We start from the raw sequence: 27,774 nt of genomic DNA, 5'->3' as shown, positions 1-27,774 counted from the left end.
GACAGCGAAGAAAACGCCTGATGCTCAAATTCCACGGGGCATTGTTTAGCCCAACACCTGTGTTAGCTTGACAGAGCACGGGACTAAACGTTCACGGATCTCCATGACTGTCTATATTCAGACACTGAAGGCTCAACCTTCTCATTTCGTCTAAGCGAAGAATGATAGCAAGAAGATTGTTCGAAGAGCAACTGCATCTTTGGGCAGTTTTAATCGCTTTCACTTTCGTTTGTTTTCAAGTTGTGGGGCAGTCGAGAGGTAGGCAATGGCACATCGCCATCCAATCACACAAAAGCTGCGCTTCTGAACGTATTTAGATAATTACAACTTGTGGATGTAAATAGTTCAAAACGCACCCTCACGGCTGTGCAGTACAGATGCCAGTACAGTACGGTACAGTACAGTACAGAACAGTACAGTGCATGTGTCCTCAAAACATTCCTCACGGCGGTGTTAGTCTGCATAACATCCCTGTGAAATAGTAAGCCCAGACACGATTTTATTTTACTTACTTGTATCAAAAGAAGTTGAGTACCATATGATCCCTTCACTTTGCTTTGGGTTTTATCTCATTCCAGACTCTCGGTAGCATTTTGAAAAAAACTGACCTATAACATACTTTGAACTGTAAGATATGGAACATCAATGATCAGGCCAAATACTGCCTTACAAAACATCTCTGATAGTTCAGCTGCCTCTGTTTGTGCTGCTGCAGCTACGAATGTTGTTTAGGTAGCACTAGGTAGCACTAAATATGATTCAGTTAATACCAGTGACATTGGGGATTTTCAGTAATGATAGAAAATATTTGAACCATACATGATTATTGTTGATTCTGTTCAATACTTTCACTCAGTAATAAAAACAAAAACAAATGAACTAGATAATAAAACAAGGGGAGAGAATCGAGAAAAAGGCTCTAAATTTTGCTCCAAAACTTATTACTGATCCCTCTTATGTTTTATGTGAATGCTGTGATATTTTACCCACTGGTTGTGAAGAACCAAGGGTTATGAAATGCCTTTTGGACCATTAATGTTAATTTTCTCCCTTCTGCTCTTTTACAGTTGTAGATAATTATGATCATGGGAGTTTATTTTGTTTTTTGTTTTTTTCCTTGTTTTTTTATGTATTTATTTAACATGCACATATTTAAGCTCATTCAGATGTAAGACAAATTCCCTCATTGGCAATACAGAATTATCTATCTTATATTTATTCAATAAACTGATAACTTGTAAGTCTGCAACAAGTCCAGCACTTTTTCTGTGACACTACTTGAAATGTACAGAACTGTGAAGGTCTGGGCTAGAATAGGCCTTCAGTACCCATGCTTGCCACAAGAGGTGACTATGCTTGTCGTAAGAGGCGACTAACAGGATCGGGTGGTCAGGCTCACTGACTTCGTTGACACGTCATCGGTTCCCAATTATGCAGATTGATGCTCATGTTGTTAATCACTGGATTGTTTGGTCCAGACTTGATTATTTACAGACCGCCGCCATATAGCTGGAATATTGCTGAGTGTGGTGTAAAACTAAACTCAATCGCTCATAGGCAGCATTGACTTGGCTTTGCCTATCCCAGACTGCAATGTTTGCTTGCTGTCATTGGCCCGTGAAGACCTGAGTTAGTCTTCAGCAACCCATGCTTGTCGATTGGTCCTGAGAGTGGCATTGGACAAATACACTCACTCACTCACTCACTCACTCACTCACTCACTCACTCACTCACTCACTCACTCACTCACTCACTCACTCACTCACTCACTCACTCACTCACTCACTCACTCACTCACTCACTCACTCACTCACTCACTCACCCACCCACCCACTCACTTGAAATGTACATACATACAGAATGTTTCTTGTCATGATTGTATTACTATTTTTATTTTTTATATTTGACAGATGCTGAGTGTGTGAAACAGTTGCGAGTGTACGACACTTTAAGCTATGCAGTGCGATCAGAATCATATCTCACTGGAAATGAACAGTAAGAGAGTTTTACATGTCATGTTGGTATGGCCCAAAGTATGGTTGGTTAGTCTAAGCTACAAACTATTCTGAAGGCCCAGGTTTTATTTCCTAAATGGAATTTATGTAGTACATGTAGTTACTGTTATGTTCCAGTTCCACATAGGTTTGAATGATGGCAAAGATTTTCATGTATTGTTGTGCTCGCGAACATCTGGTCACGCTTAAGTAAAAGGTAGTCTGTGACACTATCTTTGTACCCTCCACTCAACCCTTACTGTAGTACACACACTCTAAATGAAGCTAGTCTAGATTTCCATCATGTTCTTACTAGGTCTGGGGGCATTTGAGTAGCATAGTGGTGAAAGCTTTTGGTTTTCACAGCGAAGACCCGAGTTTGGCTCCTCAAATGGCTGCAATGTGTGAATCCTATTTCTGGTGTCCCAGCCATGATATCGCTGGAATATTGTTAAAACAGAGTAGAAGTACACTCACTCACTCACTCACTCACTCACTCACTCACTCACTCACTCACTCACTCACTCACTCACTCACTCACTCACTCACTCACTCACTCACTCACTCTGGGTTCAGCTTTAGTGGAGATACTTGTTGCTGTGATTCAAACGAAATGTTTTCTGTGACTAAGGTTTGGTTGAATCATAAGTCTAATGCTGCATGAGTCTAGACAGATGTAGAGTGATATAATGCATCAACATCAGAATATGATATGTATCATGATACAATGGTCACGATATGATACGTATGGCAGTACACATACATCAAATGGAAAAGACACATCTTGTCTATAAATATTTGCCATAAGATACCCATTGAAGTAAGTTTGTCACTAGTATCGTTAGTAGCTGTTCAAACGATTAATACAATTCATTTTGAAATGATGAAATTTTACTGGTGAGTGCCATTAAGGGAGTTGAAATCATTTTAGCAGGCGTATCATGATACAGAAAGAAGTTTATTACTCGCCCGTGGAAGACACTGCAGTGTAATATTTTTATGGCAATATTACACAAGGGCAAAACTGCTCCATGTATGATGTCTTAATGGTTCACAGTTATGACGTCACAGTGTTAATGCTGCAGTGGTACTAGACCTTGCTTGACTCATAGAAATCTGAGATTCATCATGCTATAGGCAGTTTCAGTTTCTATCAATATATTATTACGGTTAAAATGACTGTGACAAAAGGTGTAAGAAATCCCCTCAGAACCAGCAAAATAAATAACAACGAGAAGTTTGAAATTTTCAATAATTTTGTATGAACAGAAAGCAAGATACAGAGATTCACAATTGAGGTTTCATGTACAATACAACTGAATCAATTCTAAAGTAATGGGTCACAAATGTAATGTCAACTTACCAAAGTCTTGATGTGAGAGTAAGAAACAGTTATGCAGAAAGCCATACAGCAAGCGGGCAGGCAGTGGTTCCGAGGGTCAAGGGTTGACGTTGATTGATGATTTTACTTCAGTTAATCTATGTATCCGTGTCTGACAACTCTTTATATATAAGGTCAACATTTCCTGAAAGTTGGAGCACATACGACCATTGCCATCAACGTGGAATCTTGTAGCAGTCTCCTGGAAGTATGCACAAATAATCAAAACATAAACATGAAAGCCTGCTGCCAAAATACTAAAAGTAGTGAACATTTCTGATACGAAATGTGACCCATCACAATCATCACCCAAAACACTAAACGTTGTGACTCAATAATAATTATTACTTAATTAGTAATACAATTTACAAAAAGTACACGCTCGTAACATTATGTTGGAGAGTAATAAACAGAATACTAAACTCACTTCTGTGAAATACCGTTTTTATTAATTGCATGAAAGATTCAGTATCAAATCATTAACTCATTTAATAAAAATAGTATTACACGAACCTTTTTCTAGTATCTTCCGTGTATCGCCTGAAGACTCACTATGCACTGGTGTATCATTTCTAGGGGTGCACAGTATTAGCTGTATACCGATATATTGCAATACACTTTTTAAATGATACATATTGCAATATTTTTTTCTGAGAACCAGTATATTGAGCCAAAAACATATATGAATTTTTTGTGATAATCTTTATGGTTTCAGTTGACATCTACGCATATTTTATTCACAACAGATGTTTTCCTTTGTTATTCAATAACAAAACTGCATACTGTAATACTATAAATTGTATAACAAGGAAAATAGTATCAATTACTCTGCAACCTAAGTTTGAGATTGCTGTTATCAGAACATAACACATATGTTTAGGGACTTATATAGAAAATAGGATCGACATGCACAATTAGTGCCACTCACTGTCAAACTCTATAAGTCCCAATATATCGCAATGCGTATCACAATACGGACACTTATATCGCAATATATTGTAATACAATTTTGTTGCCAATACACAGCCTAATCACTTCCCCTGAGATAGTGAGGTATGTGATGTTTTGTCACATGCTATCCATGTTGCAGGAATGGAGAATGCAGATGGGAGTTGGATGCCAGCACCATGTTCCAGCAAAACAAATCCATCCAACTACAATTTGATGTGGACATCAAAGAGACCAGCAAATGTTATCTGGAATCTGTCACTGTGTATGCATGTGAGTCTTTTGAAGATATGTTCAAAGAAACATACAGTCTGCTGATCTTATAAGGTGTTTATTTATCATTCTGTGATATTTGTTTCATTTGAAGAACTTCAATAATAAGTTTCGTTTGTAGTTACAGTTATTCCACTATTTCATGGGGTACCAAATGTGTTTTATTGGTAGTATATTTAGTATGACAACATTCGATTTGTTTTTAAATTTTGGGGAACCACCCAGAAAGAGGACATTAGGGTTTGAACATTTCTTATGTAAACATTTAGAGAAATTAGAGCACCAAATGCACCGTAGCTATGCCAGAATGTCAAAACATTCACAGGGACATGCAATGCGAAAAAACCTGGCATCGATGTACATATTGTCACTATAGTGCAAAGACCTTGTCAGAGACAAATTGTGCCTCGATGCCAATCTTTCTTTGGCTTTACAACATGGCGGTAATCACAGACAAGCAGGAATTGATAACAGTTACCATGGTAATCAAACATCAAATTTATTGTAACATGAACTCATCAGGTCATTAGCTGAATTCTATTTGTAAAGATTTGGAATTTAGACATGTTTATATTTTATACTCCTATACTCAGTGGTTTCGATCACCTCTGTTCAATATAGAGGGGATGTTTGTCAGTACAGAATAGGTGTTTAGAAACATCGGTCATATCTTTCTCAGTCAAATTCCTTAATGAGAGAATGTGTCAACTAGTTCATTGTGTGAAAAACTCTTGCGACATTCCTGTAATTACTTACTTTCAGCAATGCTTGTGTCTACTAAAACATGTCTGAAAGCTATAAATAGAATGATAAACAATACTTATGGTAAATTATGTACTTAATGTGTTAATGTGCTCTATTACGCATAGCGACATGTGCTATTTAGTCTGCCCACCTGACAAATACAACAGAGTGCTGCTGTCTCACTTCGCTTGTTGATTCATAGCTTAGACTAAATTTAACATGATAGAGATACTCGTGCCATCTGCCAGATGTGAGGGATGGGTTACCAATCCTTGGGTGCCTATGTCCATCAGAACAATGCAGTATTACAGCAGATTACTATCGTTGAAGGAGTGTAGTTCCTCAGCTGCAAGTTTCAGGCAAAAGATATTGTTGCCTAGGCATCTACTCTGTTGCCTCTGCCTCTGCCTGGTTCTATTAGCCTACATATTTATGAGCAAGCTATTGCTGCATGGAAACTACCAGACTGTCAAATTCAATTAGCAACAAACACACGTTTCTGACCTGCAGCAGATATCCTGATAGCATATGGCCAAAGTGGCAACTGTCACTGCCTGGTTCCGATAAGTAGCACCATTGTGGCAAGTACTTGTACCACTTTTTGTACCAATATTTGTGGCAACTGATTCAACTTAAGCTATTGTATTATAGTACTGGAAAGTTAAGGAAATGCAGGGTTCCCACTGAGAAGTAGGTAGCCCTTGAATTGTACCATTGCAGTGCAGGTAGCTCTGCGGGCAAGAAGTCATTTGGATGTAAGTAATTTGGTACTGGCATAGGCAGCAACATATCTGCTTTCCCATCAACCAGAGTTACAGCAAATCTACTTACTCTGGGCCTGCAGAAATGGGACTTGTGAACCCTTCAAAAACAATGTTTCTGTCTAGGCAGCATTCACATCATTATTTCCCTTATATCTTGCTCTAATAAGGAATGAATTGTCCTACAGCTCCCCCTTCAAAAAAGACTTTAAAGAAGACAACGCTAGCAGTTTTGTGTGGCAGGATTCAGAACAGAACATATGAGTTCTTCATCCCAAACATCGTGGTTGTGTACAGGTCCAGTCCTAGTTCAATACAGGAAAGAAAAGGCTTCAAGATGGTCTTCCAGATGGTTGAGAGTAAGTCAAGTCTTTAAAATATGTTCTTCCAGGTGACTTGAGAGTATGTCAAGTCTTTAAGATGGTCTTCCAGGTGACTAGAGAGTATGTCAAGTCTTTATAATGGTCTTCCAGTTGACTTGAGAGTATGTCAAGTCTTCAAGATGGTCTTCCAGATGATAGAGAGTAAGTCAAGACATTCAGATGGTGTTCCAGATGATTGAGAGTTAGATCAGCTGGTGATGTACCAGATGATTAATTGACTTATCTTACTTATCTTACTGATTTTTGTGCAACTGCCTGATATTAAGGACACTAACAAATATGTCAGTTATGTTTACATTTTTGACATAATGATTAATGTTTATTAATTGTTGTATTAACATATTCACTCTAACATATGTGTCTCTTCTGCCAGGTAATTGCCATAAGGAACTGGATTCAAATGACGAGAAATTTCAAATCTTGAAATCAAACTTGTACCCTCGACCATATCCCAGGTAACTATTATCAAACATATACCAGGTTGTTGTCATCACATATTCCCCACGTAGTTATCATCAAATATACACCAGACAGTTACTGTCAAGTTTATCTCATGTAGTTATCATCAAGTACATCCCAAATAGTTATCATCAAGTATATGCCAGGTAGTTATCATCAAGTACATCCCAGATAGTTATCATCAAGTACATCCCAGATATTTATCATCAAGTATATGCCAGGTAGTTATTTTCCAGTACATCCCAGATAGTTATCATCAAGTATATCCCAGGTAGTTATCGTCATCCCAGATAGTTATCTTCAAGTTTATCCCGTTTAGTTAACATCAAGTATATCCCAAATGGTTGTCATCACATATATTCCATGTAGTTATCATCAAGTATATCCCAGGTAGTTATCACCAAGTACATTGCAAATGATTGTCATCGCGTATATCAGAGATAGTTATCATCAAGCTTATCCTGATAGTTTTCATTAAGCATATCCCAGTTAGTTATCATCAAGTATATCCCACGTAATTATCATCAAGCATATCATATCCCAGGTAGTTTCTATTGGTTTGTATTACAAGGGGTTAATCACAGTAGTTGGAACAATGAAAACAAATGCATCTGCGGTACATGATGAGAGTTCAGTTAGACCAACTCCACTTGTTCTTGGTGTTTCATTTAATGTGCACACCCCCTTGTAACACAAACAAATAAAGTGATTTGAAACTATGATTGTTTATTATACAACTTTTGTCTTAAGTTAAATACAATTCTGAGATTTAAATGTTCAATTTGCAATGTAAAATTACAAAGATTCGCAGTCATATTTTTGTGTGTGTGTGTGTGTGTTTAAAGTAAAATTCATCAGTACTATCATTTACATCAAGTTTATCCCAGATAGTTATCATCAAGTATATACCAGGTAGTTATCGTCAAGTACATCCCTGATGGTAGTTATCATCAAGTACATCCCAGGTAGTTATCGTCAAGTACATCCCTGATGGTAGTTATCATCAAGTACATCCCAGGTAGTTATCGTCAAGTACATCCCTGATGGTAGTTATCATCAAGTACATCCCAGGTAGTTATCGTCAAGTACATCCCTGATGGTAGTTATCATCAAGTACATCCCAGGTAGTTATCGTCAAGTACATCCCTGATGGTAGTTATCATCAAGTACATCCCAGGTAGTTATCGTCAAGTACATCCCTGATGGTAGTTATCATCAAGTACATCCCAGGTAGTTATCGTCAAGTACATCCCTGATGGTAGTTATCATCAAGTACATCCCAGGTAGTTATCGTCAAGTACATCCCTGATGGTAGTTATCATCAAGTACATCCCAGGTAGTTATCGTCAAGTACATCCCTGATGGTAGTTATCATCAAGTACATCCCAGGTAGTTATCGTCAAGTACATCCCTGATGGTAGTTATCATCAAGTACATCCCAGGTAGTTATCGTCAAGTACATCCCTGATGGTAGTTATCATCAAGTACATCCCAGGTAGTTATCGTCAAGTACATCCCTGATGGTAGTTATCATCAAGTACATCCCAGGTAGTTATCGTCAAGTACATCCCTGATGGTAGTTATCATCAAGTACATCCCAGGTAGTTATCGTCAAGTACATCCCTGATGGTAGTTATCATCAAGTACATCCCAGGTAGTTATCGTCAAGTACATCCCTGATGGTAGTTATCATCAAGTACATCCCAGGTAGTTATCGTCAAGTACATCCCTGATGGTAGTTATCATCAAGTACATCCCAGGTAGTTATCGTCAAGTACATCCCTGATGGTAGTTATCATCAAGTACATCCCAGGTAGTTATCGTCAAGTACATCCCTGATGGTAGTTATCATCAAGTACATCCCAGGTAGTTATCGTCAAGTACATCCCTGATGGTAGTTATCATCAAGTACATCCCAGGTAGTTATCGTCAAGTACATCCCTGATGGTAGTTATCATCAAGTACATCCCAGGTAGTTATCGTCAAGTACATCCCTGATGGTAGTTATCATCAAGTACATCCCAGGTAGTTATCGTCAAGTACATCCCTGATGGTAGTTATCATCAAGTACATCCCAGGTAGTTATCGTCAAGTACATCCCTGATGGTAGTTATCATCAAGTACATCCCAGGTAGTTATTGTCAAGTTTATTCCATGCAGGTATCATCAGGTAGTTTGACTGCATAAAAAATTCAAATGATTCTCAGACACTTATTTTTTTAAACTGAGGGCGGTAGGACCTCTTTTTTTAATTTTTTATAGAAAAAAGATGCCAGTGGAACACAGTTTTATTTTCTCTCTTAGAAATACAGCTTGGGAAAGTTTAGCATGTGTTAATGAGTTATAGATTCAGTCACACTCATTCTTATAGACAATCACTCTTATAGTAGACAAATTGATGATCATGACAAGTCAAGTCAAAGTCAAGTCAAACCTATTTCTTTTAAATGGTATTAAAAATTGTTATGTGCACAAATATAACTGATGCGCCTATGCCCGGGAAACATTTCACTGTTTTTATTTAGTCTTATCTTCAAGCATATCCCAGTTAGTTATTGTCAAGTTTATCCTAGGCGGTTATCATCAAGTGTACTTCTTGATTATTTCACTTCAATTACTCATTTTAGCTTTGCTTTTGTGTTTCTATTACATTTTCTGATGATGTTTAAATTTCCAATTAACTTTTTGATTTTTGACTTTATGATTCCTAAATACATTCTGAAAATGCTTACCTTTGGTTCCACATTTTGATTACATTTGACCATTTCCATGGTGATACTTTCTGATAATGGTTTACTTTTCTGTATTAGTTTTCAGAGGTGCTCATATCTTATAAGGACTGGGACGCCAAACAAACATCCTGTCTTGAACTTCACACATACTGATATTAGCTATAACTGCACTGAAGAATATATCCTAGTTTATGATGGTACGTAGCCTGGTTTCCTCAATCAGTCTGCAGGAGCTATTCAGACTATTGTTTATTTGTTGTTTAACACTGCACTCAGCAATATTCCAGCTATGTGACAGCAAGGAAATCTGTAATTAAACTGTAAATAATCCAGTGACCAGACAATCCAGTGATCAACAGTATGATCATTGATCTATGCAATTGGGATACAGTGACATGTGTCAACCAAGTCTGCAAGCCACCCGATGATGTTAGTCCTTTTATATCACCAGCATGGTTTGGCTGAAGACCGGTTCTAACCAAGATTTTTATTTGTATAGCAGATTTGTACAGACCCTGAATCTGTGGTAACCTAGCTTTGCCACATATTCTAGACTTGCATGGGCTGTATGAAGTATATTTGTTGTTGGATATGTATGGATGACTACAAATCCTGTTTCCTCTTTCTTCTATCTGTAGGAGATTCAGAACATAGTCCGTTCTTAGGAAAAGTGTGCCATTTTGACAAGCCAACATTCCGCAGCCTGATGGAAAGCCTGTATATAGTGTTTGTCAGCAATGACAACTCGATAGTCCATTTTGGATTCAAAGCACAATACAAAGACGGTAATACTTACCTTAATTATTACTATTTGTAACTGGAGCCAAGAATGTATGTCATCATTGTGCCTTCATTGATGTAATTGAAATATAGGTGAGTGAATGAGTGTGTGAATTTAGTTTATGCTGCACATGTCAACATTCCAGTTATATGGCTGTCTGTGAATAATTGAGTCTAGACCAGACAATCCAGTGATCAACATCATGAACACAGTTGTGATATGATGAAATGTGTCAACCAAGTCAGTGGGTCTGACCGCCTGATCCCGCGAGTCATTACTTATGGCACACATGGGTTACTTAGGATCAATACTAAACCAGGTTGGTTTGAAATGTAGGTTATCTATGGTGCCTGCTCAGGACAAAAAAATATGTTTCCATGATATATTCCTGTTCGTCCAGCAGTTCATGGGTACCTGGTAGGATGAGATACAGCTGGTTTATATACTCCTCAGGGACTTAGAATATAATGTTCATAGACAATAATGGGACAATGATACTGCTGCAATATATACATTTACAAACGCATCATAAACAGATTAATTATATTTTCACCACAATCCAGACTTTCATAACTGAAAATATGTTGAGCCCACAAACATGCATAGCTGCCTTTCCATACTTATCTAAAGAAACAACAGTAGGATAAACTCTTCATGGTTGTTTCTTTGTTGTTTGTTGTTTAACACGACATAAGTTTGTTCTGATTGCACATCCATGCGTGCAACTCAAAGAAGTTAGGCTAAACAAAAAAGGTGAAATGCTTCTTAGGCATCGTTGCGTTGCTTTTTTTTGTGCATGTAAAAAACTTTTATTGCCATTTAAAAAATATAATTTTGACTTGGCCGCATCCTGATCATCCGTTTGTCCACTGTGAGAATGAGTGTCTTTAAGAACGAGTGTGACTGAATCTACAACTCATTAACACGAACTAAACTTCCCAAGCCGTATTTCTGAGAGAAAAATAAGAAAAGTGTGTTCCTGCCTCGTCACTTTTTTTTGTATCCCAAAAATTAAAGTCCTACCATCCTCGTGACTTTTGAAAAAAATGTGCCCGAGAAACATTTAATGTTTTTTATGCAGCCTTATTCATTGTGAAAGTCTTCATTCTGTGAAAGAGTGACCTCTTGTGTGACCATCAGTTGGTTTCTTCCAGCTATGTGTGGTGAGGACCTTACAGCAGGAACTGATGAAGAAGGGACGTTCCACTTTGGAAAATCTTACCCAATCAATCAGTATGTATAAACCATATCACTTGTCGTGTCAATGACCTGGGTAAAACAAATTCCCATCAGGGTAATAAAGTATCATTCTTATTACTATATTGTAAATTTTAGAATATATAGTTTTTTCTAAATATTTTTTCGATAAATCGTTATCCAATCCATTTTCAACCAGTGATTTTATTTTTCATGTTGCTTCTTACTGCATGTATGAAAAGTGCTATTTCTCCAGCTGCTTAGTGGTGAGGTGGTAGCCTAGTGGTTAAAGCATTCGCTTGTCATTTGCTAGACCTGGGTTCTATACTCCATATAGGTGCAATGTGTGAAGCCCATTTCAGGTGACTCCAGCCATGATGTTGCTGGAATATTGCTAAAAGTGATGTAAAACTAAATTCACTGAGTCCAGCTCCTTTGCACCAGATTCCCATGTTTTATGCTACACGTTTTACATCGGTAAATTTCAGTGCAGACAACTGAAACCAGTGTTTCTTATTGAATTTCAACAGTCAGATTACATGCGTGTGGCACATCACGGCCAAGGGAGACTATAAAGTGCAGGTGTCCATTACAAGACTTGTGGTTGACTGCGATAGAAGTTTGGTTACAGTGTACGATGGTGAGCAGTCTTACGTCCATTATGAGATAAATTAGAGAAGAATACTGCTGAAAACAAAATTTTTAAAGGGTACAGGCATGTAAATGTCATCTTCTGTGATAAAAATTGCACGTAAAGTTTATAAATCTCAATAGAAAAACAGACAACATACTCATATTTCCGCCTATAACAGAAACACATGACAGTTAATGAGCAGATTGGGTGACATGATGTAGCCTAACGTCATACTGATATGACGCCTGTTGCTGATATCTTCCTCTTTGATTTTATCTCACAACTTATCAGTATCCATGGATTATGAAGCAATCAAAGATGCTTGGAGTGTCATTTCTGAAGTGGATGTTATACTGTATCAATACATCTTGTATGGCAAACTTCCAGTGAAGATGAAGGAGAATCAAGCAAAACAGAGACACCACTTGTTATCAAAATATTTTTTAAAATATAGGCCATATAATTTATCTTGAATACTATTTGTCTGCAAAATGTGATCCAGTGCAACCAGCACACCCACCCCTATGGGTAATTGACCAGTCCCTAAGAAGATAAGTTTTTGAAATGCAGTTCCTTTTGTGTCAAATGGGTGACTGCAGGGTGTATGGAATTTTAAAGAAATATTAGGATGAAGCTGTAGTGTTGTTGATCAGGGATGGTAGGGTAAAACTGTTGTGTTGTTGCTGAGGGACTGTAGGATAAAGCTGTTCTGTTGTTGATAAGGGATTGTAGGGCAAAGCTTTTGTGATGTTGATCAGGGATTGTAGGGTGAAGCTGTTGTGTTGTTGAGCAGAGGTTGTATGATAAAGCTGCCTGTGTTGTTGATCAAGGATTGTAGGGTAAAGCTGTTGTGTTGTTGATCAAGGACTGTATGGTAAAGCTGTTGTGTTGCAGACATTTATTGATGTACAAGCCCGGAGAGCAGCTGGTTGTGGATTCAATCCCTAGCTGTGTCATACCAAAAGGCGTTTAAATATGGTACTTGTTGGTCCCTGCCTCGTACTCAGCATTAATGGGTACAACAAGGACTTGTTGGCTCGGAGTCAGAATAATGTGTAGGGTATTCATGGTTAACTGTCGTGTGGTATCTCAGTGAGCTAGCACTACAGCAACCACATACACCTGCAAGTACATTGTCATATTAGTGACATTAAAACCCATTTCACCTCACCTCACCTCACCTCACCTCACCTCACCTCACCTCACCTCACCTCACCTCAACTCAACTCAACTCAACTCAACTCAACTCAACTCAACTCAACTCAACTCAACTCAACTCACCTATTAATGTACATAATATATAGTTCAAACCATGTATTCAACTGTACATATTGTACAGAAACATTTTTGCATGTTCTTTCCTGAGTAAAGGACATGTATGATGTTGATGGCATACTATTCACAGAGGTCCAAAGGCTGCAAATTCATGCTACTTTTTTTATATGTTGTAGGAGAAAGTTTGTCCAATGATGAAGTCTCGTGGGACGTTTGTGGCAAGGGGAACAATTACACTTATGTGAGCACTGGCAGACATATGTCCATCAAGCTGAATAGCCAGGGTCAGCCAGCACAACCAGTGTCATTTTTAATCAAGTACAAAGGGGTTGATGACAAAGGTACAGTTCTATCTTCCTTCTAATCATTCTAGGTGACCCTCACTTCAGTGACAGGGAATCTGTAGGATTTTTCGTACAGTTTACCAGAACTAAACACACAGCAAGATGTCTCCTCAATATCACTTATTTTGAAACAGATCCTGTCTAATGGTATGCACTTCCTCTTTTTCTTTCGACAGTAGCGTAGAACCAATCTGAAACAAAGTTTTTAGTCTCTTTGAACACATTGCCAGAACACAGCTGCTGACGTAAGGCGTGACTGGAAGTTCACTGAGAGCAAATGATCTGACCAGGGTTATCACGTGGTCAGCTGTGATAGCAGAAATAGCAGAAGATAGCTATAAATTTTGATAAATGCATCCCTTCAGGATTATACAGTGCTTCTTCATGATGAACTAGTGGCAGGGCTGAGGTAATTCACTGATCAGTCACTTATCATCGATGTCTTGGTTCAACAATCCTATGTTTGATCATTATTTTTTATCACTGGATATTTATATAGCACACATATTCAGATAGCTAGTGCTTGCTCAAGGTGCTGACATACATTTCCCTCGATCATTGGATGTCAATATCAACAGCCCATCATATTATCAGTCTCTACTCCCTGGGGAGTATACAACGCTTACTGCGTCTAGGTGCACCAAGTTATTTGTAGTGGTCTCAACCTATCGAGGTACCATTTCACAGCTGGGTGGAATGAGACACATAGTTACAGTACTTTGTCCAAGTTTACTGCCCGTTGCTGTACCTGCAATGATCTCGATCTTGGCTCGATCTCAACACCTAACTCTCACTGGATCACTTGTCTGGCGCTTTTGCCAGCTCGCCCTCCACGTCACCTCTTTCAGACAACTCAGCCAAGGTGATGCACCTTACCTCAGTTGACTAATCTGATGAGGACACAGACTTTGAGTGCATCACTTTCAAGTAGCTCTTGCTACTGCGGCTTATTTCAGAACTGAGAACATGTTCAAAGGAAGAAATGAGGCAGGGGTGTGTTTGGGCAAGCTCTCCAGAGAGGCTGAAAACTTTGTTGTAGGTCATTTTCATTGGAATGAGTGAGTGAGTGAGAAGAGTGAGTGAGTTTAGTTTTAGTTTTTAGTTTACTCAGCAATATTCCATCTATGTGTCTGTAAATAATCCAGTGATCCGTCAACCAAGTCAGCGAGCTTGACCACCCGATCCCGTTAGTCGCTTCTTACGACAAGCACAGTCACCTTTTATGGCAAACATGGGTTGCTGAAGGCCTATTCTTCCCAAGGACCTTCTCGTGTCTGGAGTCGGAAGAACAAGAAACAGTGCTTTTTATTTTCAATAGTTTAACAATACAGTATGTCATTAAAACTTTCAGTGTTGACTAACAAATGATTCTGTCAGTTCACACATCACACCAAAATCCTCTAGGTTCAATTTTCTTCATCGACATAATATTTGAAGAAAATATCTTGTGTCCCCATTCTCAAGCCGTGAAGATCTGGGTAAGAATTGGTCTTCAACAACCCATGTTTGTCGTTTGTCGTAAGAGGCAACCTATGGGGTCAGGTGGTCCTGCTCACTGACTTTATTAAATATGTATAGAACACTGGATCGTCTGGTCCAGACTCAGTTTTTGACAGACCAGTGGAATATTGCTGAGTGTGACGTTTAACAACCAACGCAAAACTTGAGCTAAATACTCAGTAGCCATAAATTTGAAGTAAATACAGGCCGCTGAAAAATGCTGACAAACTAAAAATCATGTAGCAATATGTGAAACTGTTTTCCACCCAAGTCATCACCCATCCCAGGAAGAGCTAACTGTCCATGGTCAGATTAACCTATTGATATTTTTGGAATTTGTCACTGTCAAGATGTGGGTACATGCTGAAGTATGAAACCTTCAATATGAAACTCTCCATTCTGTGAAAACATGAAATGCCTGGATAACTCTCAGTTTCTCTCTTCCAGCCATATGTGGAGCAGGCCTCATAGCAGAATCTGGTCTTGAAAGGACTGTCCAATTTAGAAAATCGCACCCAATCAATCAGTATGTATGAACTACTACATCAGTTATATACTAAATGACAAAGAAAACGTCACTCCCGTTTTGAAATTGGTAATCAGTTTAATTTAAAGACATGCATATAGCATAATAATTGTCAGAAAGATTTCAAAATTGACATGTTTGATCATCAATGTTTAAGACAAATTTCAGACAATTAGAAGTCAAAATGACAACAGGTGGCGTGACAGTGCAGTTTGAAAGTCAATAACGCGTATGGCCTCCTTGAGCGTTGACATCATCTGTATATGGAGTGGATGCGATGGATGATGAAGACCAAAGGAACTTGCGCCCAAAGAGAGTTCAGCTGCAGTTGTCAGCCATGGTCACACATCATGGAACCTCCTCTGAATCTCATCCCACAAATGTTCTGTCAGGTTTAAGTCTGGACTGAGGGCAGGCTATTGATGAGTTTGTATGCTGTGTTGATGGAGAAAGTCTCTAGTTGCTCTGGCGATATGGGCACATGTTGTCCTACTGGAAGACATGACTTTCATGATGTCCACAATGTGGCATGACAAAGGGTCTTAGCACTTGATCAATGTAGCAGGCAGATTTTACACCATTTCCTCTACCAGGACCAGTATTCTGGAATATAATCTGCAAAATGCTTCCTGTGTCGTTGCCATACTCTCACTCTGCCATCAGTAGTCAAGGCGCAATACCTGCTTTTGTCAGAGAGGACTACAGTTGGACATCCCCTTTGACGCCAATTCCGAAGATGTGTGGCCCACTGGAGATGAGCACAATGATGTTGATCAGTTAGGATTGGACTCTGGTAAGGCCTGCAGCATCTGACATTTCTGTGCCTCAAATCGCCAAGTGTCATCGCTGATTGGTCTCTGGTGATTGCCAATGGTTGTCCATGCAGTTTCCGTAGCCCAGGCGAAACTATTTTGCAGGTTATGACGGACCAACTGCTGATTTTGCCTCAACATTGTCAGAGGTGTTTTTCAGGTGCGAGCACATTTTGCTGTGCTTCCAGTGGCTTGGAATCGTTGCTGCAGGTGGTATATTGTTACTTGATGACAAGTTCCCACCCTTCCAATCACCTGATGTCATGTTCGCACCTTCCCAATCTCCTGATGTGGAGTTCCCATTTTTCCAATTCCGTGATGTGTTCCCATCCTTCCAATCACCTGATGTCATGTTCACACCTTCCCAATCTCCTGATGTGGAGTTCCCATTTTTCCAATTCCGTGATGACGAGTTCCCACCCTTCCAATCACCTGATGTCATGTTCGCACCTTCCCAATCTCCTGATGTGGAGTTCCCATTTTTCCAATTCCGTGATGTGTTCCCATCCTTCCAATCACATGATGTCATGTTCGCACCTTCCCAATCTCCTGATGTGGAGTTCCCATTTTTCCAATTCCGTGATGTGTTCCCATCCTTCCAATCACCTGATGTCATGTTCACACCTTCCCAATCTCCTGATGTGGAGTTCCCATTTTTCCAATTCCGTGATGACGAGTTCCCACCCTTCCAATCACCTGATGTCATGTTCACACCTTCCCAATCTCCTGATGTGGAGTTCCCATTTTTCCAATTCCGTGATGTGTTCCCATCCTTCCAATCACCTGATGTCATGTTCACACCTTCCCAATCTCCTGATGTGGAGTTCCCATTTTTCCAATTCCGTGATGTGTTCCCATCCTTCCAATCACCTGATGTCATGTTCACACCTTCCCAATCTCCTGATGTGGAGTTCCCATTTTTCCAATTCCGTGATGACGAGTTCCCACCCTTCCAATCACCTGATGTCATGTTCGTACCTTCCCAATCCCCTGATGTGGAGTTCCCACCTTCCCAATCCCCTGATGTGGAGTTCACACCTTCCCAATCCCCTCATGTGGAGTTCACACCTTCCCAATCCCCTGACATTGAGTTCCCAGCTTTCCAATTCCCTCTTGTCTAATTCCCAGCTTCCGTATACCCTGCTGCCTAATTCCCAGAATCCCAATTCACTGTCACTTATGTCTGAAGATACACAATTCAGAGAACTAAAACCAATGTTTCTTTTTGAATTTCATCAGTGCAATTACATGTGTGTGGCACGTCACAGCCAGGGGAAACCATAAAGTGCTGTTATTCATCACAAGACTTGCAGTTGACTGTGATAGAAGTGTGATAACAGTGTACGATGGTGAGCAATCTTACATTCAGTATCAGATAAAACAACACGTGTGTTAGAAGGGTGTAGGAGAAAATCTATTGTGTTTTCAGCATGGCGTATAGGATAAAGTTCTCATGTTCTTGAGCAGGATTTGCTGGATAAATCTGTTGTTTGCTTCAGTGTGGTTAAGTAAGATGAAAATGTACTGTTTCATAGTTTGCCATTTGTCAGTTTAGGACCACAAGGCTAAACCTCTGAAAGAGGGATTGCAAGAGATATTTTTGTCACTGTTTTCCTTTGCTTTTGACATTAGTGTCATTTCTGTTGGCCATATTGAAGGTTTATATTTGACATAATGCAGACATTTATTAGTGTACAGGATGTATAGTTCAAAGAATATACATTTGGGGCTGCCCATATTGCACAGGCAGATATTTGCATGCTCTTGGTAATATAAGGTTAACACTGTTTTTCAGGGCATTAGCATTACAGAAGTCTGGGGTCTTTCATTAACCATAGGACTCGTTACCTATACTAAAGATATGCTGGACAAAAGTAATTAGGGATATATGTAATTACATTATGAATAATGATATGTTTATTCATTGACACACTGATGAAATATCAATCATAAAAATACCAATATCCCTATCTTATTTTGTCCAGTTTATAATTACAACAAATAGTTTGGCTTTATATATCACTGGAATTTAGTGTCTTGTATTGCTTTTGTAAATGTGATCCCCATGCAGAGATGATGTCTCTCCAAAAAGGATTTCTTATGTTAGCTTTTTTTGTATTTTTTTCATATATTCAGGATCAGCTAACCAAAGTTTTCTATTCTTATGTATACAATTTTCAACTAGTGCTTTCCATTTGCAGCTACAGGAATATAATCTCTTTATCTATGACTAAAAAGTAATAATGTCAAATTCTTGTTGCTTTACTTATGCTTTACAGATGAAAATACAGATCTGTCCAGTGATGATGCTTCATGGAACATATGTGGCAAAGGGAAAAATTACACGTACATGAGCACTGGCAGATATATGGCCATCAAGCTGAATAGCCAGGGTCAGCCAGCAGAGCCAGTGGCCTTCACCATTAAGTACAAAGGAGTTGCTAACAGAGGTAGAGTTCTGTTGTTCATGTTATCAGGGATCAGTCGGGACCAGACAGTCCTGTGATCAACAGGAGGAGCATCGATCTGCGCAAATGGGAATCAATGACACGTGTCAATCAAGTCAGCGAGCCTGACCACCCGATCTTGAGTCTTCAGTGGCCCAAGCTTGTCGTATAAAGTGAATAACATGATCAGTTGGTCAGTCTCATGATGCATGTTGTTGTATCCCAATTGCGGAGGTCGATGCTTATAATGTTGATCACTGGATTGTCTGGTCCAGACTCCAGAACTATCTGGAATATTGCTGAGTGCACTATTAGGCAATAAACTAAGAAAGCAGTTACCTAGAACCGAATGTATCTGTTGACATAAAGTGGCTACATGTTTTTGGTTATTTACAAAGTGTAAATTACTTCAAGCTGTTCATAGGTCTAAAGGGGACCATGGGCTGATGTACTCTTGATGTTTGTTTATGTTACCTAAGCCTGAAAGTAAATCAACCCAAGGTCGCAAGGGACCAGTGAACACTGTATCTATCTCACTGAACACATCAATGTTAATTTTGAATTGTTTGAAGCACTGGTGCAAATCTTTTTGTAACCATCACTAGATTTTGCTGACAAGAAAAACAGATTTAGAGTTATCGCCCTTCCTTTGATTTGCATTTCCAAAATATCAATAATTTCTATACATCATGTGTGATTCAATGTTATTTGAGATAAAGATTTTCTACCATGAAGTACTGAATGAGTTTGGCATTCCCAGCAGGGTATATAGAAAATGTCACTCGCTTGTAAGCTGGATACATTGAAAATTATAGAAGAGTGTTGAGCCAATTGGAAGATGACATTTATGTGTGAGGCAAGATAGAATATTTTCTACACCCTGGAGTTTGTCAGAATCATTAAGTGTACCTAAAGCCTAAAGTAGATATAACCACAACACAATCATAGTTATGTTGACTTACATATATTTCAGGGTCGATGGTGTAGCCTAGAAGTAAAAGTTTACATAGGCCAAAGGTTCGATTCCCAACATGGGTACAATGTGTAAAGCACATTTCCAGTATTCATGCCAAGATATTGCTGTAATATCACTAAAAGCGGCTTAAAACAATACTCTCACACTACATTATAAGTTATCACAACGTGTTGAGGGAAATACAGGGTTTTATCAGTCCAAGTAAGGCTCGGGGAATACAACCTTACGAGGGACATAAAACCCCGTATTTCCTGAGACATGATGTGATAATGCATTTATCTAGCTGAATGTTTTCACTAAATCAAAACAAAACAACACGCATCGAATCAACTTGCTGTTATGTTGACACCAGCTGATCGTTTGACCTCAATGCACCGCACATTACTAAAGGCTTGTCGATGCACGATTTTCTCACTGCGCGTCGTCACCGAGGCATAGCGGGGTGATATGACTTTTGAAGCGGGAGTGTACGACTTTTATACTCCCACTGGCTGATCGTGATGGATGTACATGGTATTTTGTCAGAGTCACATGGACCAATCAGAACTCGACATTCTTACATGAGGCTAGATAAATATTCTTGTCTGTTGTCATTTAGAAAATCTAGCAGTGATTTGGCAAATGAGTGATATGTTTTTCCTTTGGGGGTAACAGCTTGTGTCAGAAATCGGTTCGACAACGGAGGCTCTGCTAAAGCATATCTGACAGCTACATCCAATGAGAAAACACTGACATCTCCTGGCTACCCAGAATTCTACCCAGAGTGAGTGCCATATGTTCCTGAGTAACAGTACTTAAGAAAAATGAAAATCTGGATTAAAATTAGTCTTCAACAACCCATGCTTGTCATGAAAGGCGACAAACAGGATCACGTGGTCAGGCTTGCTGACTTGGTTGACACATGTCGTGATGTCCCAATTGTGAAGATTGATGCTCATGATTTTGGTCACTGGATTTTTTTTTTGTTCTGGATTTGATTATTTACAGACTGCTGCTTGATGTGTGTAGTGTTTAGCAACAACAACCAACCAACAAGAATACAAGAGAATTTCAATTATTTTCTCTGTGAAAGATAAAGTCGTCAGAAACATATACCCAAATTTTCAGTTCAGAAATGTGTATGTTTATGTTTTATTCGCAAAAACAGTTTCTGTTATCTGAGTTTCGACCATTATACATATTCCTGTGGAAATCACATGACCTTTCCACTGGTGACATCAAATGTGCCTACAGTAGGACAAGTAGGTATTGTGAATGCAAAGAAAAGGTATGACCTAGATTGCTTCAAATTATTTCTAAATGTTGTCAAGTATGTATCAATGATTCAAATAAGGCAATATTGAATCAACTGTTTTTCAGATGTTTAGATAGCACAAAATGCACAAAATACAAATGTTTGTCAGTACTTTAACACAGAGTCCCATGAGATGTAGTATATTCCCAGGTCTGGCATGACTCACTTTGTACATCCACATTTTTAAGAATTAATCGATTATTAAACCATTATTACATCCTGAACTATACCTTACAGCACTGAGTGATAAGACCTTGATTCGTGAATTCTATAAATTACGTAGTGCATTGCATATGATTAAAGTTAATCTATTTAAACCAAAAATGTGTTCTAATGCAAATATTCCTATCTGCACAAATTGTAATCTAGGAGTTCTTACAGAATGCACCGATCTCCGAACAAAATATTTACATCGTAACCATTACAAAAGTCTATCTGTTCTCAGTACAAAAAATATCCAATCCATAACTTCTGTTGAAATTTCCTGAAGTGTGTGTTTTCCTTTTCATGAAGATGTACATGTGTTCATTCTGTCACATTTCACAGCTATGTTGTAATGATCACTTTCAGCCACTTGGCCAAAATACCAAATAAATGAATTAAATAAAATGGTTTCACTGATTCAAGGGATTCTTCTTTTTCATCTTCAGTGGAAGTCTCTTTCGCATGATGTAAAATGAGCTCATATTGGCAGGGGTTAAAAAATCCCATCGCCGGACGCCCAGGACAAGTCAGTTTTCATTTTGGGCAATCAAATAATGGTATCTTACTTGTCCGTAGAGTACTAGTTATTTTCCAATTGTGGTTTTAAACTGCAAATAAAATTGGACTTCATTTCATATCTGCTCATAATGAAGCTATAACATTCCCCTGTGGCAAGTCACTTTTAAAAAAAAAATGGAACCCCTGATTGGTACAGGTGAAAAATGACAACAGAAACATTTGTTATTGCTACAGAATGCATTGTCGTAGCAAGTTGTCAAGTATAACCAAAGATACCCACCTCTGCTCATCAGGTGTTGAGTGTGTCCATAATAGGAGGAAATTCAAGGGTATTTTACACATTTTTATTGTGATTTTACAAACTTTTTGTGATTTTTTTAATAATGGAAGGTCTTTTTTTAGGATGTTTTTTCCCTAAATCAAAAATTAAATAATGTTAATATTCTTCTTTGATTAACCAGGAGGTTTTGGAGTAAAATATCTGACTTTAATACAATTTTAATGTCACTTTATGTTGCAGTCGAATAAAATGTGTGTGGATAATACAGAGTGACCATTATGTCAACAAAATGAACATCAGAATGGTGGAAATGGATCTTCACTCAACGCCAGATTGTTACGACAGTGTCAGTATATATGATGGTGAGCAGCCTCATAGGTTTCAAATATATAACAATGACCTCAAAATTATGCACACAGTCAAATAGGTTTCAGATGTTTTACAATGACCTCAAAATTATGCACACAGTCCCATAGGTTTCAGATGTTTTACAATGACCTCAAAATTATGCACACAGTCCCATAGGTTTCAGATGTTTTACAATAACCTCAGAATTATGCACACAGTCTGGTGGGTTTCAAATATATAACAATAACCTCAAATTGCTCAAGTATTGGTTCTCAACACATTAATTTGTTTTATTACAGGAGAATTGAAAAGTTTTACGCACCAACTCAATTTTGAAAAGCATGCCCAGAACACATGAAATATTTTTATGCCACTAAATATGTGTTAAAGTTTTATACATACCTAATCTCTCACAAAGAACCTTTCCTTGTCTTTTCAACAGTGGGACAAAGTTTTCAGCCTTTCCAATGTCATTTCAGGTAGAGTGTGGGACTTTACCAAAAAACCAGACATGATTTTGTGCAACAGTATGACGTCATCATTCATCAGTTCTGGTGAATATGCAACAGTTCTGTTCTCCAGCAATGAGGAGGGAATAGGAAGGGGATTCAAGATAGCCTATGTGATCACTGAAGCCTGTAAGTACATATTCATTAACAGATTCATCGATGAAAGTTTTGTTTGTGAAAGTCTGCCCACTGTTTATGTTTTAATGGGAGGCAGATGTTCTTTTTCATAAAAATGGTTGAGAGATCTGTTTACTTGTGCAGATGGAAAGTGGACAAAATCTAATCTAAGAATCACTGTTTTTTCATGACATGACAAAAGCTATCAGTGAGAGGGTTTGCGACAAGAAACATCTCTTTGACCCTGTCAAATACTGAACTGCAGGAATTTGGAAGTGAATGTGCCTTTAGAGATGAAGAAGGGATTTCCTAAGAAACATGATGGACTTCATAATATTCTCACATCAGACCAATTCTGTGAGGTGTTTGCAGAATTTTTGTTAAAGAAGTGAAAAAGTTAACCACAATTAAAATATTGACACAGTTGAGGAGTGCAGAGAGAGGGACAGCCAGGTATTCGAGAAGCATGCACACAAGTGCCATCAAACTTTTTGATTCATTAATCTGTACTGTGCCATCTCCACCTTTCCTCTCACACCTGACCATCCCTTTCAGCTGTTCAGAATTTTTTTCATAAGTTTTTCCTGATTGTGAACATGCTTTTTTGGAGATCCCATTACACATCATGCTGAATGCCCAGTTAAGCCGATGTGGGATATTTCGGCATTTGCTATTTGTATTTTTTAAGAACAGATAGTAATAGTGAAAAAACAGGGATTTTTTTCCTATTTCCTAAAGTATTTTGTGTTGAGTTTGGCACTATTTGAATTGACACATGGTATTACTGATTGGGAGAAAAGTTTATTCTCATAAGTATCATTTAATAAGTGTTATGTAACAATATACTTGCAAAATAAATTTCATATTTCATGAGAATGACCCACAGTGTATGAATGTTACACCAACATTGGCCTTGGAAACCAACTTTGATGTGATGTACCAAACCTTTGTGACAGTCAGCTCCTTCCAGTTTCAGCTGATAATGTTACAGAATTTATCATCAATTAATAGATGATATTGTAATCAGTTTCAGGTGGCAATTATGAAGAGACAGTTACTAGTACTTCATCAAATACACCAATAGTTGCCATAGTGTGTGCAGTCACTGGCCTGGTGCTTGTACTCATTGTCATAGTCTACTGCTCAAAAGGACACTTTAATCGTACGTCACAACCACCGACTATGCAAGCATCTCAACTTCCAGACTCCCAAGGGAGGGACGCTTATGCGCCGTTTCTCCAAACCAACTCTCCCACAAATCCCATGCTTCCAAGTGCACCACCACCACCACCATCACCACCGCCACCACCATCACCACCGCCACCACCGGAGTCCACAAATCTCAACTCACCATCTGTCCCTGACGTTCCTCAAACACTGCCAGAGGCTCCACCTCCAAGTTATGAAGATGCCCTTAGAATGATTGAGAAGGCATAAGAAACAAGAATTTGAGGATAGTTTCTTATAACAATTATGCACTTTGATTACCGTATGAGCCTTGGCTTGTTAGGAACAAGCAAATATTTCTCAAGGTTCGCTAATTGCATGTGTATTTCTTTCACACTAACTTGAAATGTTGCTTACACATCCTTGACCCAGAGTGAGTGGATGGGTGAGAGTGTGTGGGTGGGTGAACAAGTGAGTGAGTGGGTGTATAGGTGTTTGAGTGAGTGAGTGAGTGAACAAGCATAATGCATCCTTGACCCAGAATGAGTAAGTGTGTGGGTAGGTGTGAGGGAGAGCGGGCAAGCAGGTGGGCGGTTGAACAAGGAAGTGAGTGAGTGAGTGAGTGGGTGGGTGGGTGTTTGAGTGAGTGAACAAGCATAATGCATCCTTGAACCAAGGTTGAGTGAGGGACTGGTTTTCAGAGCTTTTCGGACTATTCCAGCAATATTATGGCAGGATACACCAGAAATGGTCTTCAGGCATTGTACCCATGTGGGGAATCAAACCTGGGTTTTCAGCATGTGCCTTAGCCATTAGGCCACCCCAATGACCGAGATATATTCAGGTAACACTATAGAAACTGTTGTGAAACAAGATCTGCAAATTTATTTTATTTACTTTACCATGTTCTCTGGCTAACATTGGAGATGAAACGTACCTCAAGTGAACTGATACCATTGATTACATTTTATGTGTTCGAGCTTGTCATTGTCTTCAAGTGTTTTACCAGAACATTAATAAACCAGCATACAATTTCAGTAAAAGAAGCGGCAAGAGCCTTCCATAGTCTTGAGAAGTCATTGTCGACAACAGAATCTTCTGCACAAGTGTCATCTCAGGTTGTACAAAAGAGCAGGCTGAAAATCTCAAGCATAATAAAATTGTTGTCAGATGACAGATCTAATTATAAACTTTGGTTTCTGGAGTACTTGACAAGCTGTATTGTGTATAAACAGTTGTTATACCTGCACTCTGAGTAAGGTGGTTGTGGGTACCGCCCTATGTTAATATGAGTACAATGCAATTAACCTTGAATCTCTATACAAATGCATTTATTTTACATTTGCCATCGACATATTTATCTCTACAAAACTTTTGTACACCCTTTTGAAGATACATTATTACTTAGCTTTTTAGGTAAATACATTTCTGAACAGAAAATATATATTTTGGGGGTAAAGGAGACAGGGATAACAAAGGTAAATTACTGTAGCCTGATCAGGAGGTTACTCATTCATCAACACCATTATCTGAATGTAGTGTGACGCACATGAACCTTCTTGTTCAGGATGACTTCTATTATATCAACACTGTTTGTATGGGGGTGCTAAAGTGCTGGACACAATATACTTCACGGTTAAAGTAAACTCAGGATTTTAAGTTAAGTGTTTATACTCATTTTATACGTAATATAAATTTCTTATACTCAGGTAGCATGTCTTCTTTCTATGGTGTTTTTTACTGTCTTAAACTTACTCTTTTATTTATAACAGTCTCTGACCATGACAGTACGGGCTAGAATTGGTTGTCAGCAACTAACGTGATGTAAGAAGTGACTAGCAGAATTGGGTGGTCACACTGCCATGACCGACATGTGTCATTGTGTCCTAATTGTGTAGATTGATGCTCATGTAGTCAATCACTGAATTATCTAGTCCAGATTCATTTACATACAGACTGTTGTCATGTAGCTGGAATATTGCAGAGAGCAAACAAACTGTATTGCAGCTTTAATGGATGTAGCATAATTTCTGTGTGAAACAAGTGAATGACTGCATGTGTTCTGTACAGCAAATAATATGTGACAAAGTGTGACATAGTGCAATACAGATATATTTCATCAACTGAAGAACTTTTTATTCATAACCTGTATTTATTATTTCAAAGGCGCTTGCCATGAACTATATTCTGCATTTTGAAAAAGGTTTGTGTGTTATGGAACCCTTGGAGATCTGGGGTAGAATTAGTCTTCTGTAACCCAAGTTTGTCGTAAGAGGCGACTAACGGGATCAGCTGGTCTTTCATTAAACAACAAACAAAGCCAAACTGAAAAACCCTGTGTGTCATGGATGTTCTACCATAGATTTGAAGTAAGTGTTCTGCATGCTGGGAACATCCTGTTACTCATTGTGCTCGAGCTAACATTTAATCTCTGAAATGAACATATTTTACAGAAGGAAAAAAAGGATAAAAATGAAAAGAAGCCCAGAGATTTCCTTCATTTTCAGACTTATTGTCAACTTGCACTGACTTTCTTGGATATATTTGTGTCAGAGTCTGTATGACAGACTATCATTGTGCCTATGTATAGATTCAACAGATTTCAGACATGAGACCTGTGAAGACCCGGGTTACAACTGATCATCAGTAACCCATACTTGTCATAACAGGCAACTAACGGGAGCAGGTGATCAGGCTCACTGACTTGTCATCGCATCCCAATTGCTCATGCTGTTTATCACTCAATTATGTGGTCCAAACTTGTTTATTTACATACCATATAGCTGGAATATTTCTGAGTGGGGTGTCACACAACAAAACCACCAGGATGATGAATGGTTCTACACTTGGCAGCCCGTTCTCTGTCCAACATTGGAACTGAAACGTACCTCAAGTGAACTGATACCATTGATTTCATGTTATGTGTTCGAGCTTGTCATTGTCTTCAAGTGTTTTACCAGAACATAAATAAACCAGCGTACAATTTCAGTAAAAGAAGCAGCAAAAGCCTTCCATAGTCTTGAGAAGTCATTGTCAAAGCAAAATCTGTAGTGCAAGTGTAACTTAATGTATATTACCTCAGCAAATGTATGTGAAATGTTGACATTTATCAATCCATAATCTGTACACTTCATAAAACCCTTTTGTAAATATATTCAGTTTGTGTTGA

The 27,774-nt window shown here is 38.5% G+C and overlaps 1 protein-coding gene across 1 annotated transcript; it reads left to right on the top strand.

Annotated features, from left to right (window-relative positions):
* The first annotated feature begins 43 nt into the window (after positions 1-43).
* On the top strand, positions 44-27,774 carry LOC137296837 (deleted in malignant brain tumors 1 protein-like). The gene is made up of 17 exons (XM_067828704.1): positions 44-258; positions 1,911-1,995; positions 4,466-4,596; positions 6,290-6,460; positions 6,858-6,939; positions 9,754-9,872; positions 10,314-10,460; positions 11,611-11,689; positions 12,184-12,293; positions 13,739-13,903; positions 15,854-15,932; positions 17,984-18,093; positions 19,024-19,194; positions 20,822-20,930; positions 22,705-22,826; positions 23,292-23,450; positions 24,466-27,774. Exons 1-17 carry the CDS (start codon positions 162-164, stop codon positions 24,873-24,875), a joined length of 2,346 nt encoding a protein of 781 aa, XP_067684805.1. The 5' UTR covers positions 44-161; the 3' UTR covers positions 24,876-27,774.

This window comes from Haliotis asinina, chromosome 9 (assembly GCF_037392515.1).
Source record: "Haliotis asinina isolate JCU_RB_2024 chromosome 9, JCU_Hal_asi_v2, whole genome shotgun sequence".
Lineage (NCBI taxonomy): Eukaryota > Metazoa > Mollusca > Gastropoda > Lepetellida > Haliotidae > Haliotis > Haliotis asinina.
The sequence above is the reverse complement of the archived record's forward strand: the minus strand, read 5'-3'. Positions and strand labels throughout refer to the sequence as shown.

Excerpts from the sequence above, each read along its gene's own strand:
- LOC137296837 (XM_067828704.1), top strand. The coding sequence starts at position 162 with ATGATAGCAAGAAGATTGTTCGAAGAGCAACTGCATCTTTGGGCAGTT. Across the intron at positions 4,597-6,289 it reads ATCTGTCACTGTGTATGCAT|CTCCCCCTTCAAAAAAGACT; the intron begins GTGAGTCTTTTG and ends ATTGTCCTACAG. Across the intron at positions 15,933-17,983 it reads AAATCGCACCCAATCAATCA|TGCAATTACATGTGTGTGGC; the intron begins GTATGTATGAAC and ends GAATTTCATCAG.